General features: G+C 43.4%; 2 protein-coding genes across 4 annotated transcripts in view; both read left to right on the top strand.

Moving 5' to 3' along the window:
- Positions 1 to 2332, top strand: part of myo9aa (myosin IXAa) — a 56223-nt gene extending 53891 nt beyond the window's left edge. Inside the window, exons 42-44 of the mRNA XM_068742240.1 lie at positions 215 to 414; positions 570 to 712; positions 816 to 2332. Coding sequence (XP_068598341.1) covers positions 215 to 414; positions 570 to 712; positions 816 to 1300 — 828 coding nt within the window. The 3' untranslated portion in view covers positions 1301 to 2332. The remainder of the gene's footprint in view (positions 1 to 214; positions 415 to 569; positions 713 to 815) is intronic.
- Positions 2333 to 4835: 2503 nt separating this feature from the next.
- On the top strand, positions 4836 to 12988 carry scamp2l (secretory carrier membrane protein 2, like). Of its 3 annotated transcripts, none has more exons than XM_068744810.1 (9): positions 4836 to 4955; positions 6451 to 6519; positions 6614 to 6700; positions 8070 to 8181; positions 8274 to 8402; positions 9525 to 9684; positions 10042 to 10143; positions 10545 to 10662; positions 11416 to 12988. In XM_068744810.1, exons 1-9 carry the CDS (start codon positions 4899 to 4901, stop codon positions 11560 to 11562), a joined length of 981 nt encoding a protein of 326 aa, XP_068600911.1. In that variant the 5' UTR covers positions 4836 to 4898; the 3' UTR covers positions 11563 to 12988. The 3 variants fall into 3 exon arrangements, with proteins under 3 accessions (XP_068600911.1, XP_068600835.1, XP_068600756.1); XM_068744734.1 differs by having other exon boundaries at positions 6451 to 6522; XM_068744655.1 differs by having other exon boundaries at positions 6451 to 6522; positions 8070 to 8199.
- The last annotated feature ends 1851 nt before the right edge of the window (positions 12989 to 14839 follow it).

Here is a 14839-nt window from a genome sequence, read left to right as displayed (position 1 = left end):
TTTTAGTGCTGCTGTATTGCTTTCCGCTTTGGTCAGTCAGTCTATGGGGTCAAGCCTCTGCATGTGTATATAAGCAGCTGTTTGAAAAGCAGATGAAACATATAGATAGTGGCCAAAGAACTTCTTTCATTTTATGGTGATCAGCCGCTTTTTTTGTGCATCACAAATGTCATTTTCCTATTATTGAGAAGTCTGCCCTTGATCTGTCTCCTAGGGAAAGGGCCGTTTACAGCGCCTGAGCCACCGCACTCCCTCACCTCCAGTTAGCCCACGGCTGCCATCTGCTGCGGATGAAGAAAGCGCAGATGAAGAGAGAGCTGACGCGTTAGACGAAATTCCTGAGCAACAGCAGGCCGCCATGCAGCAGGAAGAGAGAGTGCTGACGGCGCAAATTGAAAGCCTGCAGAAAGAAAAGTAATACGAGTCCATGGAACTCAAAATGTTCAAAATATGTGGCTTGATTTGTAAAACACTTGAGAATAGCGGCATCTAGACGCATGACGTTGCTTATTTGTCTCACTGTATTGCTCAGCTTGTGCTCATCGGATTATTGTTGCTTGCTCCTGTAGAGAGGAGCTAACGTTTGAGATGCTGACTCTGGAGCCACGAGCATCAGATGATGAGACCCTGGAGTCGGAGGCCTCTATCGGTACCGCCGACAGCTCAGAAAACCTAAACATGGAATCTGAGGGAACAATTTCTTACTTCTCTGGTATGCAATTAAGCAGGAAAGCGTACCTTTTTTTTTTGGTACATTTGTTAGGAAACATTGGTGGGAGAAAAGGGAAAAAACATCTCCTGGCTTTGTCTTGCAGAGAGAGATCCATTGTTGACTTCTTGGCCTCTCAGATCAAATGGGAAAGGTCCTCGACGCCGCGCTCTCCGTCGACAGCCTCAATCCTTGGACTCCGTGGACTCCTTCTCCAGTGTGTCCTCCTACTCTTCATCCTTCCTCCCTTCATCCTCTTCTTCCTCTGCTGCTAGCCGTCGCTATCGTTTTCAGGGCAAGCCTCGCTCTGTAAGCTCAGGCCTGGCCCAGGCCCAAGCGATGAATGCATCTCAGACACGCCGATCCGACAGCGTCGATGGCAGCCCGACAACAGATCAGGAAAGCATCTTTCACGAAAGGCCCCAGTTTACCAGCCGAGGCACCTTCAGTCCCGAGGGGGGAAAACAGAGAATGAAGGGGGCCAAACACTCCGCCTTGAGGCACACCAGAGAAAGCGATGGCCACAGCAGGGACCCACCAGACATACCACAACCGCTTGTGTTGTATGGAAGTAATGAATTTATGGTATGAGAGACGATGGGACTCCCAACTCGACTCCCTGCGAGGCACATATCTTTTCAGTGGGTGGTAGCATAATGGTGTCTGACCGCCATTTCTCGTAGCACTCTTGCTCAGCATTTCTTTGCTAAAATCTACAAAGTGTTTCCCAAGTGCCACGTACAGTGTTTCTGCCCCCTGAGTGTGTGTGTGTGTGTGTGGGGGGGGGGGGGTCACCGATGCCCTTACAGTGCCTTGGCAGCTCCGTATTCGAACAGAAGTGCAACAGAAGCAAGAGGACAGAGAAAAGGGACCGATGGAACCTGCAGAAGACCACTTAATGCCAGGGAGCTGAAGCCATGTACGACAGTAAATCAAGAACAAATCAAGCAGCGTCACAGGTGTTACATTGAATTAAATGCTCACAATTATTAGCTGCTTTACGAGTTTACAGTTCATAACAATGCGTATAAGCTGTTATTGCTCTGTTATTATTACACATTTATTTTTCCCTTATTTAATAAATTTTTAACATGTTTATAGCATATAATATACAGGTATAAATACTGTACAAAGCTGGAACACCAGCCTCTGCTGGGTGATTGAAGTCATATTTATCTCATCTTGGACAGAGATGTGTGGAGTTTGGGAGCTGAGGATTTGCTTGTGTTTGCTATGCACCAAGCGCTCTTGTGACTGTATGAATGCGGGACAAAGAGGAAGCCACTTCGTGTGTTTTAAGTTTTTTTTGCTGCTTTTTCCTCCCCTCACAAGGAGAGCGCCATCAAAGGGACCAAGTTCAGCTGGTGTATATTCCAGCCAAGGGATCCCGTCTCTGTAAAGCATGTCAGATGTGTATAAAATGTCTGCATCCGTTGCTTAACAGCCATACAACAATTGTTATGTACAGTACAGGTCATTTGTACAGTATAGTGGGCAAATGCCATTCTATTCTTGAAATGTATTGTTTGCCCCTGCTCCCAAAAATGTCCTCACTTTGTCTCTAAATTGTTTGCTGAATAGCAACCAAACGAGAACCTGAACTCAGAATGTCTTGTCTTTATTGTTGAGAATGTTTCTTTAATCTTCCTGTTATCCTCAAATATTACGTCAATCTGACTTCCGGGGTATTTGCCTCTGGAAAATCATTTACAGAAAATTGTTGACCAAGTTTTTGTGTCTCGCACTTTGCTTATTTGTTGACGACATAAATAACCCATTGATAATGAAAATCAGGGAAAACTTTAGAATTAGTTTATCTTGAAAAGGAAACAAAAATCAAAACTTATGCTGCAGAAGTCTCAAAATTCTTAAAGGTCAAGCGCATCGAATCTGATAGATTGGGATTTAAAGGGTTAAGTATCATTTGTAGTCACTGACTTTTTAAACTGGGATGGAACCATTGAACATCGACCAAATAACTGAACACACTGATGAACACCAACGAAGCTGGGACTGCCTCGTGACCTAAAAAGGAGCAGATGTTCCTTTAAGATCTGAAGATGGAGACACGCTGGTCTGGAAGAGAGAAAGATCCATCTTTATATGATGGAAGCAGGAAGTAAAGGAACAACGAGAGGAAACAATGTTGCAGGAGAATCATGGAGCCCTTTGAACCGTTTGACCTTCACTACGGTGGAAACAAAGTAACTGAATGAACCGAGCTACTGCAGAACAATAGAGACACATTCATGTGTGAGTAATAGGACACGTGCACGCACACACACACGCAGCTTTGGGTCGAATTGACCCCAGAGGAGCACCAATGAGTGCAATATGTGTTCAGAACATTGAAAAAATATAATTCTATGCTTAATTGCACCCATCAAATTAGAAAAAATCACAAAGTTTAGAAAAATTAACTATTATTTTTTAAATGATACCCATTGAAAGGGATCAAATTGACCCCAAGGATAACGGGGGTTCAGTGTGTTTTGATAAACCAGTATGATGTACCAGTACAATCAGCTGGTTCATGGTTATGGGGACAGAGACGAGGAGATCTGCTCACTGTCTGTCTCAGAGCACTTGGCAAGAAATAATATTCTTCTTGCCAATGAAAGGCAACAGCTTTGCGTAATTCACCCAGTGAGTAATTTACAGCAGCTCTTATTGGAAAAAGGTTAATACAAGTTTTATGCAGATCATTTTGTCTTGTGCCACCATAGATTCATAGGCTCCCTTTGAGGAGGAGGCTGAATGTTGTCCATTTCAAACATAGAAGTTATTGATTCTAAGCCCATTGCACAGCAGCACATTTTAAATGCATGTATCTTTTTTTGGGGGGTTTGTACCCAGTCAGTAACCAGGTTACAGGGTGATTTTACAAAAACTATTTAGTGTTGTACCACTGAGGGTGCCGTTGCCCCTCTCAGATAAAGGAAATATAAGATTTATTCCCTTTGGCAGAACAGATGTTTTTATTTCTGGCTTTTTCTGCATTAGTCCTTCCTTCAGGTGCTGATGCTATCCTGGAAAGTCATTTGACTGTTGGATTTGAGAGAGCAGGAGTCATGCTTGGCCCATTTTTATTGTCACAGAAATGGCAGTCTTTGCATTTAATTTACACTGACTGAGTCCAAGTCAATGTTTCATCACGAGCAATAAATATATGTAAAAACAGGTATAGGGGGAGCATATGCAGCAGCTGTAAGTGGTAGAAAAATGATATGTTTCATAGCAAAGTCAAATGCCAACCTGCCCCCTTATGGATCAGACCAACAAGTGTTCTCCAACTGTAATGAAAAGGATAGAAATGACAGCACTATAAGAAGTGCAGTTCATGATGTAAGCAGTTATAATAAAAGCTATAACTTTAGTTCCTGGGCTGAAGTGTCAGAGTAAAGAGTATAAATACGCTTAAATCAAAATAACTTTTAAAAGGTATCTCATGTTTGCCATCTCTGCACGGATTAGCTGGCATTTGCTGAACAGTTTATTTTATTTATAGGACACTTTTCAAACAAGAGGCAAAGTCTTTTACGGTTTTAATATTAAACGGTGACCACACGCAATGTTGGATGGATTAATTACAAACCGTTTATTTAAGAAAAAATGCATCAACGTGTCTTTCAGCATAGAAGTAAAAGCATTTCTCTTCACAATTGCATTATCATTGTCATAAATATGTTGCGTGACCTTAATTAGTGATGCATTCAGGTACACGTGAGTTTAATGTGTTTTGAGGCTGAATCTAATTCCTGAACTGCTGAACGGTTGAACCTCTGATATGATATTATAATCTATGGGCTAAGTTATAGTTCTTATGTTATCTAAATGTGCAAAGCTATGAAATACATTCAGAGTAGTAGCAGCTGTAGTTTGCTGTTTCTTGTGTCCGACGGTCCTTAAAGGCAACTTCAGAGCCGGACCAGAATAATTATAACTTTGAACAACAAATATTCAAACAGAAGGATTTATAAGCGCGAGCAAATTACTTTGATATTACTTCCAAAAAAAAAAAGTGAAGTCTATTCGATTAGATATTATTTTGGACATTCGCCGCTGACGCGTCGCGCGCATGCGCAGAGGCCCCGTTTCACGGGAACCACCAGAAGCAGCCGCTGTCGCCGACGGAACGACGGGAGCCGTCCTTTGACTCCTTTCGTCTCAGAACGCACTTTCCTCCAGCATGTCGGGACATGACGTGAACCCCTTCGTGGACCCGGTGGACGTAAACCCCTTCCAGGTGAGCGCGTCGCGCAACTTTATTCCCTTTTTGCTTTCTTTCTCTTTCTCTTCTCCGGAAGGTGATCTCTGACTTTCTAAGCTCCGACTGAACCTGTTCGGTCGGTTTCTGGGTTTGGCCTCGGCGTTTCCTGATAATTATCATCAGTGTTACGCAGATTAGACGCCATAAGGTCAAAACACGCTCTTTCAAAGAGACCATCGACACAACTCGCTTAGATTCGCGGCGGTCAGGGGCTTGAGGTGAGGTCACCTGCGCAGGTGAGCGAAGCGACGAGCAGGTGCCCGCGCGCCCCCGCGCGCCCACGCGTCACCGCGCCTCTGATGAAAAGGCAGAATGTTGCGTTTCATGGCGTCTTTGTGGCTTCACGACACCTGTCGAGCAGGTGCGTTAGTCTTCCGGCTGTTTCAAACCGTCTAGGGAGTGAAGATGAAGATGATGATGATGATGATGATGATGATGATGGTATGTTTACGTTCGCTAGAAGCTCCTTGACACGCTGCATCGCTCCTGAGACAAACCTTTAATAGTCGGCGTGTGTCTTCCTGGATTGATCGGGAACCACCGGATGTATAATTATTGTTTCGCACAGACGGAGTTATTCTACGTTAGTGACAGTTCCGATGCGCTTTTACGCGCCCGACCTGCACAAGGGTTTGATTAAATCATTTGTGAATCAAAAACATTTCCCGATTAAAGCAGGAATTAAAGTTTCGTTTCTTAAGTCGACGCTGCCTTCTTGAAGGGTAAGCGACAAACTGATATTTGCATTGTCGCCGGAATGAAACTGCTTTTCTGATAGTTTTCAGTTTTTCCTCTAATATTTGGGGATATTTGTTTTATTTACTGGAGCATTAATGGAATAAACTGTACTTACGAAGCACCTTTCTGGTCTGACTGACTGGAAACTCTTTGCAGCACAAGCCGGCGTTCACACGGGTCCGTTCAGTGGTGGCAGAACCTGCTCTGCGAGGCGCCGCCTGCTCCTCAGGACCTCGTGGGGATTTCTTGCAGCGTGTTAGGAGGCGCACGTCTGCTATTCGTGAACTAGCTGACATGTTTTAATCAAAGAACTGGACATGTAGCAACGGAAGAGCCCATGAAGGGGAATATTATCCCATTCCCCATGTGAGGCTGCTCTACCTGCGCGCTACTAGAGACTCAAACGCGTCATTTCAGGTGTGGACGTATTCAGTTTCAGCGGAGGACATGATGATTGCGTTTTTAAAATGCGGTTTTCACAAACGATCATCTTTTAACACGATTCTCACGAGAGCGATGGAGTCTTTAGACATCCGTCTTGAGTCGTCACGTCGTTGCCGTCTTACCTCGTGCTGGTGGGAATAAACTGGATCGGTACCAGACATGAGAAGCCTTTCATCACCTGCACGGGTTGAAGGAAATGCGTGTCGTGCATCTCTCGTATCGTAATTGTTTCATGCTACATTTTGAACCAACGATATTCATCAAAGGTTGCATCTGATCTGTTTTCCAGGATGCTTCGATCACACAAGCCACCCGAGGACTGGACAAGATTGACGAGTACAACCCTTTTTCTTCGCCCGCGGTCAGCTGCTGTGCTCTCTGTGATTGTATGGCCGTAGGGTCATTGAGAGGTCATGCAGTTGATTAAAAAGCTGCATTGCTCTACTTCATAGGGCAAACACTCCGACACGACCATCCCCGTCTCTGAGTCGTCCTCTCAGCCCGCCATCCTGCAGACCTCCGTGGAGCAGAGCCCAAGAGTGAGTGAGTGAGTGAGTGAGTGAGTGAGGATTCAGGACGAGCACATTTCAGCCACCGGCACCTGACCCGGGCTTCGATTGTCCAGAATAATGGGAGAACAGCAGTTCGCTTGTTTTTAACTTATTCTGGAACAAAAACATGGACAGTAGACTTTTTCCAATATATATATATTTGTATATTTATATGGCATTGTACGTGTTTGTGTGTGGCTGCGGTGCTGCTTTTAGACTAAGGCAAGAAGGAAGCAGTTATCGACGACTCCACTCGGGCCATCAATTTAAAACCACACAGGTTGACACATACCGGGAATTTGTGTCTCAGTAAATATTAACCAGAAAGAAAACAAGCAGCACAAAACATGATGTGAAATTGATTGTCTTGTGAGACTGGCCGATATGGAGTGTTGTAACTGGTCTGTGATTCAGCCGAGGTTGGTGGTTTGAATCCCGCACCAGGTCTTTGTGTGCTTAGCAGCAGCAGCAGGAGCGAGTCTGAGTCGCCCATGCAGAGGATTCCTCTGATGTTGAGCCTTTCTTGGTTTGGCCAAAGACTCTGCTTCACTCACCTGTTCCGTACTTTATTTATTTTGTTATATATAATATTCACTTTATTATGTTGACCGTTGTTCTGTTATTGATTTGAAAGGATAAACTTTCTCTGGTCTCCTCCGTCATCAGCACATTGATCTCAGTCAGCGCTTTCCTTCTTCCTTCTCTTTGACATGTACATAATCTCATGCATGGATTTTTGTTATGGGCTAATTGTTTCTCTTTTCAAACAAACAAAATGTGGCTTAAATGGGTCGTCAATAATCTCAAGGTTGGCGGTTTGAATCCCGCGCCATCCTCGTCATTCTCCTTTGTGGCTCTGGGAGCAAGGCCCGCCTTGCCTCCAGTGTCAACTGGCCTACATGCTAAAATAAAATCAATCAACCAATCAAAAGTCTGCAGGAGGCCATCACCGTTGTTTACCGCGGGGCTCCCTGTCCGTGATGTGAGATTCCTTTGAGTACTAGCATTTCTTGGCAACCTTGAACAGCCTGTGGCCCGAAGAGATGTTCTTTTTGTGGATTTGGAGAAAAATGTGGCAAAATATTCTCCACTCATTTAGCAATTCATAACGGCACCAGAGTAACCTCCATTTTATGTCTGTGTCTCACGTTTATCCCTGAAATCGTAGCCCAAACTGTAACAGACTGAGCTTCTCACCGCTCAGAAACGTAACAAAAAACAAAACAATGAAGCGCTCCTGAGTCGGCATGGAAATCCATGACAGTCGGGCACGACAAGCAGTAGCAGTTGTTTCATCCGCCTGCCATCCGAAAAGGGAAGCAGCCTGAATTTATCTCACTGTTTCATCACCCATCAGGCCACTGCAGCTGCCGCCCAGACCGACCTGATCAGGAAGCAGGAGGAGCTGGAGAAGAAGGCAGCTGACCTGGAGAAGAGGGAAGAGGAATTTCAAAACAGGACCACCATCGGTTCGACGAGCACCGGGAGTAAGTAGCTGTAAGCTCGTGTTACACGTGCAAAGAGACGGCGTAATCCAGACTGACTCTTCCTGCTCTGTCAGCCAAAGAGAACAACTGGCCACCTCTGCCCCGCTTCTCCCCCGTGAAGCCGTGCTTCTATCAGGACTTTGAGGAGGAAATCCCGGAGGAGTACCGCAGGCTCTGCAGAAGGATGTATTACCTCTGGATGTGTATGTACCCAAACCGGAATACAGCAGTATTGTGCTTTTTCAAATAAATGAAAATGACAAGGTTTGAGTTAGTTTGTCCTGTAGATAGTTATTTTATTAACTAACAAAACAACCCAAACCACCAATAAGGTGTCCTGAGTTTTAAGTTTTCTTTCTTTGTAGTGCAAAAAGACAAAATGCCCAAATGCAGCAGCTTTGTGATGATGATGAATATATTTGTTAGATAGAATGTTAGAGTACAAGTACAGTCACACAGTAGCATGTATTACAGTACAAGTACAGTCAAACATCCTGTCTAAGAGGAGCATTTCAAAAAAGCCCTTGCGGTCTTGTTTCCGTTGAAAGTCCTTCGTACATAAATCATCGACATTTAACAATACAAATAAAGTAAAAAAAACAATATTAAATTGCTCAATTGATGCAAAATAACAATAAATTAAAAAGACGCATAATATGTACAACGTAGGTGGACGAAGGGGGGGGGGGGGGTGATCCGGAGAGAGTCGTGATGACTATCGCCGTTTCTGCCCCCCTGAAAGGTGAATTTTTAGGGCCAAAGAGGTGCATGTTTTGAGGGCAGGAGTCAAACAGTTCCACCCTTGGGGGGGCAGTATTATAAAAATATGATTTACCCATGTTAGTCCTGTAGGAGGGTGACGATTTCAATATAAAATAACTTGGAATAGCTTACAGGACATAAGCTCCTAAAAGTCAAACATTCAATGTTTAACATTTTCACAAGTCAACGGGTAAAAACAAGAATGAACACGGCACAGGTCATTTCTGCTTTTTCACCAGACGGGTGTCTTTTCTCATCTACATGTCCAGCCAAGCTAAACGGGCGCTCGCTTTCAATGCAGCAGGGGGCGGAGCCATAGGCTCGGGCACGTCGGCGGGGCTGTCAGTGAATTAATGGCAGAGCAGAAGGAGACAGCGGCTGACTGTCAGACCTTTGCTGCGGTAGAAAAGATCGGTTTTAAATGTAGAAATTGCCCGATCGCCGATCGATCGGTGCTTCCCTAATTAATACTTGCAGATTTCTAAGATTGCTGAGGAGAAACACACCCAGCACATTTGTGCCTCCATGTTTTGTGAGATGATCGGCTTCCTCTCTCCGTCCAGTCCACAGCGTCACCCTCTTCCTCAACGTCCTCGGCTGCCTGGCTTACTTCACTGCAGACGATAACAGCGGGGTTGACTTCGGTCTGTCCATCCTCTGGTTCCTCCTCTTCACCCCTGTGTCCTTCATCTGCTGGTACAGGCCTATCTACAAGGCCTTCAGGTTAGCCGCTTCAGTACCCTTCAGCCTGATGATGACGTTCTATTCTACTTCCAGGGATGGGTTTAACTGTTCTGCAAACTGTAAAAAAAAAAAAAAATGAAGGTTCACATGCAGATAAAGTAGTTGGCAGTGTTTCCCTTGTGTACTTGATGAACAGCCTCATCCTCCAACTCCGCTTGGGGGGTTTTAAGAAGTACATGGAAGCCACTGTTGCTCCTCAGCGGCTTCCATTACTCATATTTAAAGGTGCTCAGCCTTTTCATTCCTTTCAATTTCAATGCAGAGAAGCAGCACTCAGCCCTCGACTGGCCTGAAGCTCCTGTTAAGTAACTGACGTGTGTTTCTTTTCCTCTCCAGGGCGGACAGCTCCTTCAGCTTCTTCTTCTTCTTCTTTGTGTTCTTCTTCCAAGTGTCGGTGTACATCATCCAGAGTGTGGGGATCCCACGTTGGGGGAACAGGTCAGTGGGGAGCCAAATGCCTGTGGCAGGTTTTTGCAGCTAACTAGAGCTTTCTACTCGCGTCAGTAAGAATGACGGTGAGCTCTTGCTGTGCTTTGGGTAGATTCATGGGCCTGTCTTTCTTTATTTACTTCCTCTCTCGCATCTCTTTGACAGATTCCTGCTACCCTAACTTGTCTGGGTCTCTTTGGGTTACTTTTCTAAATCGTGTTAGTATATCAGGATATTCCTTTTCCCATCATTTACTTTTTCAACTTTCTACAGGATCGGGGTTAGTTTTTCTTTTTTTCCCCATGTCTCTTTATTCATGTAAATGTCATAGCTTATTAATACAAAAATATCCGTATTCTGCACACAGTCGAGAGAGAGTGAACCACTTTGTATGCTTCTGTTGTTGACAGTGGCTGGATCTCATCCATCAGCATGATCAGAGTGAACTTGGCTGTTGCCGTGGTTATGATGGTCGTGGCTGGGTTTTTCACCGTTAACGCCATCGTGGCTGTCATCCTACTGAAGATGGTATGTTGATGTAAAGCTCTTCACCATGTTTTTGTACCTTTTATAATCTGGCTACCGTATGGATTTCAACCAGTCAACTTAAATTCATCATGAGTTCTTTGCCATGAATCCAATTGAGCTTTTTTAAACTTTGATTGTCAACACATTCTGTTTGTTGTAACATTAAATGCGGTGATGTTAGGAAACCGTCAGAGAAGCTCCACCAAGCCTGTCTGATACTTATATGTTTGGGAAATTTGCTTCTAGCCGTAAATCTAAAAATACTAGCATGGTATTTCGTTCAAGTAAGTATTTCTTAAAAACCTTTCAAAGGTCTCTCATCCCACCTTTGAATAACTCGCCAAATTTCATTGACTGATTAAACCAGAACTGTGCACATTTATAAATGTGTGTATAATTTCTCCTTGTGGATGGCTGAGAATTGTTAGACTGAAGGAAAGCAGATTTATTAAATGTGTGTTTGACGAGGCCATTTTTACTGGGAACAGCGTAAACCTTCCTTCCTGTCTGGGATGGAAGACAAAGAAAGAAAATATTATGCAGCGATTTTCTTTTTTAGTTTCCACTTCCTTGTTCTAGTTTATGTGATGATTTACTTTATTTAGTTTCATTCTAGCTTGTTTGTTTTTTCTTTTCTCACTCTGAAAACCCTAACCCTAAAAGTGCAGGTTGATCTATTTTGTCCGAACTTATCTGTTCAAAAATCCCCAACTTCCCTAACATCTCTGTATATCCTGTTTCATCTTTTCCCAGGTCCATGCTAAGTACAGGAGGACCGGTGCCAGCTTCAACAAAGCCCAGCAGGAGTTCTCCCATGGAGTCCTGTCGAACCGGAGTGTCCAAACTGTGGCAGCAGGTGCAGCCACCTCTGTTGCCCAGGGGACCCTCGGCAGGAGTTAGGCTAACTGGACTGTTTCCCACCTTCCTGGTGCCTCAGGGTAATCTCTCCTGTGACCAACATATCCAATATTCCTCAGTGGATTTAAGGGGCAGGGGTTGAAAATATCATAAAAAGGACAAAAAAAAAAAAAAGTAACAAGGGCAGAGAAGACATGCGTGTAAGGATTTAATCGTGTCTTTCATTGTTACTGAAGCCTCATCAGTGTGTTCTCAAGGCATGCTACCAAGTAATTCTGGGAAATGTAGGAAGCAACAAACTGAAGTTGAATTAGACAGTGCAGAAAAGGAGGTGCAGTCAGAATGACAGACGTGGACGTCAGACGCTTCATGCCGGCAAATCTCCTTTTGACACTGATGAAGAATGCAGACCTGATGTGTGAGCAGGGCTGGGGTTTAGCAAAAAGTTCAGGTATTTGAATTCCGTCTTTAGTGAAGTCACTGGAATTAGTTTTTCTATCATGGCTAATATAGCATTAACATATATTGTCTTCAAAAAGAAACTGCACAGCGTTGGGTTTTATAAAATGCATACTTGATGTGAGAAAGTTGCACCAGCAGTAAATCCTGGATCCATGAGATTTACAGATAGTTATCATTTTCTCTTGAGAGCAGCTTCTAGATTGTTGCAGGTTTAGTACTATTAACCCTTTCCTACATGCAGTACATTTAGTTACGAAACTCTAACGGCCGTTGTCTCAGGCAGTCGGGCTGGTTGCCCTGGAGAGCAATGGTGCACCTGTTGCTAGTTACACTACTGAAGAACATGGCTGCTGTTTTACTTTTGTTCCCTTTGGATGATAATGTATAAGCTGGTGCCTAATGAAGGTGAGTTCATTGATTTAAAAGAAGAGAAACGTAAAAACGTCTGAGGGCAAACTTAAAGGAGGTTTAAGTAACTGGAATAGCACATTTTTCTTCACGTCATTTTGTAATGAAGACGATTATGTTTTTATGTCGCTTTAATGTCACTACAATGAAAGACCGGTGCATAATAGTAGGCGTAGTATTTAATGATTTTAACTTTAAAATGTATACATGAGCAAAAAGAACACTAAAACGGTCAATCAGTTCTAATAATACATTAGACAAACGTCACTGAACATCAGCAGAGAGCTTCATTTGCACCTACTTGTGGTTAGGGTCAGTTTTTTGTCAGTTTTATTTGTGAATATTAATATTTATCTATATGCTGACCAGTTCTTTTCTTGTGTTGCTTTAACATTACCGCCTTAAAACGTATGTGACCGACCAATCTGAGTGGGGAGTTACGTGGAATTCTGTTGGTTATTAGTGATTTATTCGATTGTATTTTTGTCTGTTTGATTTTATATATATATATATATATATACAGTATATATTGGTGACTTATTTAAAACCAATTTACTGGCTGGGTATTTGTCTTCAATATGTCTTAATGTTCATTAAACGGGGTTTTCTTGAAAATGGGATCATTTCTTTATTACATAATGTAAACATAAATGTAAGGGCACTGATTTCCTCACAATATCAGCTGCGTGGTAAAGGAGCTGGAGATGTAATTAATTTAGCTTTAGCTTTCCAAATATGTCACTAATATAGTGAACTTTGTCGTGACTTCATGCATGTGCCTGCCAGCGTTTGAACATCCGCGCTAAGACTTTCATCCGGGAGAGCCGCCGAGCTTCACCGTTTGTTTGTACACATCTCCACAACACCCAGTACCTTCTTGCTGTGAAGCAACAGCGCTATCCACTACGCCACCGCACCGGCCAAAATCAGACTAGATCATCAGCAGTATGATTTTGATTTTTGAAAAATGTGCCAGTTTCCAACCTGAGGAGCAAAAGTCAGAATCCTACTCGGATACATTGTTTACTTGGCTGCTTAGTAAAAGTACCTTGTGACATACTTGCAGTATGATGTGTAAATATGTCTGCTGTAACTCCAGTTCTCTTCATATCAGATTAAGGATTAGTACATGGTTTCTCTGCAGGATTAGAAGCTTCTCGACTTCATAAAGCCTCAACGAACCCAATCAGATTTCAGACATGAATCCTCTCTCCTGCATGAGTCGAAGAAGAAGAGCAGAGTGGATAAAGTACAGTTTTTTGTGGTAATATTCCGGCAAAAATATTTTGTGTGCGCTGTGAACTGCACACTCCCGTCCCTCACCGGTTACCATGGTAGCGCTGCTGCGCGCTTGCTCGCTATGAACGTACTCTTGCTTCCGGGTTTGGAGCGTTTCTGACAGAGCTGTTTGAGACAGAAATGACGGACGCTGTCCTGCAGCATCTGTTTGATGTTTTGACCAAAGACTGGCACAGATATTTCATACAAGTGCCCGAGAACTGCGTTAACTTGTGGAAAAAGGGTATAAAATGTCACCTTTAAGCCATGAAACTTAAACTGAAGGATGTGGGAGGAAAAAACCCAAACCTCCTCCATTGTATTCAGCAGGAAGTTTGTTCCGCTTTTATATTTCAAGCTGAGTTGCAGCCGCTAATGATGGTTCAGCCAAAACAAAGGACAGAAAAAAAAGCATTTCAAGACACAAATCTTTTTTCTTTTTTTTTTAAACCTACATTTCATTTCCAATTTAATTCAAAGGGATTTCATAAACTGGCCGAGGACTACATTTCACTGTCGCGTGTTCTAATTCCCACCAAAGATACAACACATTTCACATTTTGATGTCTTTGGTGATGTCGCTTAGAACACAGGAAACACCCTGGGACGTCCTTTCACGCAGCAGATTAGCACAACTAAAGACAGAAAGGATGCAGGCTACCTATCATCTCATTCACATTCTAGCTTACAGGAAGCGTTATTGATCCTGTGCATGACAGCCAAACAACAGGAAGCATCATTCAGTGACTGCAGCCATAATATTACTTCTTTCAACAAACAGCTTCTAAAATGACAACCGGGTACCTGTCAAAGCAAAATGGATCCAAACTCCTCAAACAGTTCCTTTACATTTGAAACAACGTGGACACATTTTAAAAGTGCATTGCTATGGCTAGTTGTAGCCTTCCTACTGAGGCTGTAATAAGCTCTCACCAGGAGGAAAGGTGACGGGGTTTAATCCTCGTCAGTCAGAATAGGGCAGCTATTGATGAGGAGCTCTCCTGAAATATCTTTTCAAGTAATGGATACAGTATATAGAATTATCTCTGACCTTTACAGCCTCACCTCTAGTCTCATTCAGTCATTCTCCTGACCGCTTGTCTGTTACCAGGTCGCAGGTCAGGCTGCAGCCTATCCCAGCAGTCAACGGGCGCGAAGCGGGGCACATCCT

The sequence above is a fragment of the Brachionichthys hirsutus genome, chromosome 1 (assembly GCF_040956055.1).
Source record: "Brachionichthys hirsutus isolate HB-005 chromosome 1, CSIRO-AGI_Bhir_v1, whole genome shotgun sequence".
Lineage (NCBI taxonomy): Eukaryota > Metazoa > Chordata > Actinopteri > Lophiiformes > Brachionichthyidae > Brachionichthys > Brachionichthys hirsutus.
The sequence above is the reverse complement of the archived record's forward strand: the minus strand, read 5'-3'. Positions and strand labels throughout refer to the sequence as shown.

What these genes read in the sequence shown, in the direction of transcription:
- scamp2l (XM_068744655.1), top strand. Translation starts at nt 4,899, where the DNA reads ATGTCGGGACATGACGTGAACCCCTTCGTGGACCCGGTGGACGTAAAC. An exon ending in TGGACGTAAACCCCTTCCAG is followed by an intron (nt 4,956 to 6,450) that starts GTGAGCGCGTCG and finishes TCTGTTTTCCAG; the next exon opens with GATGCTTCGATCACACAAGC. An exon ending in ATCCCACGTTGGGGGAACAG is followed by an intron (nt 10,144 to 10,544) that starts GTCAGTGGGGAG and finishes TGTTGTTGACAG; the next exon opens with TGGCTGGATCTCATCCATCA.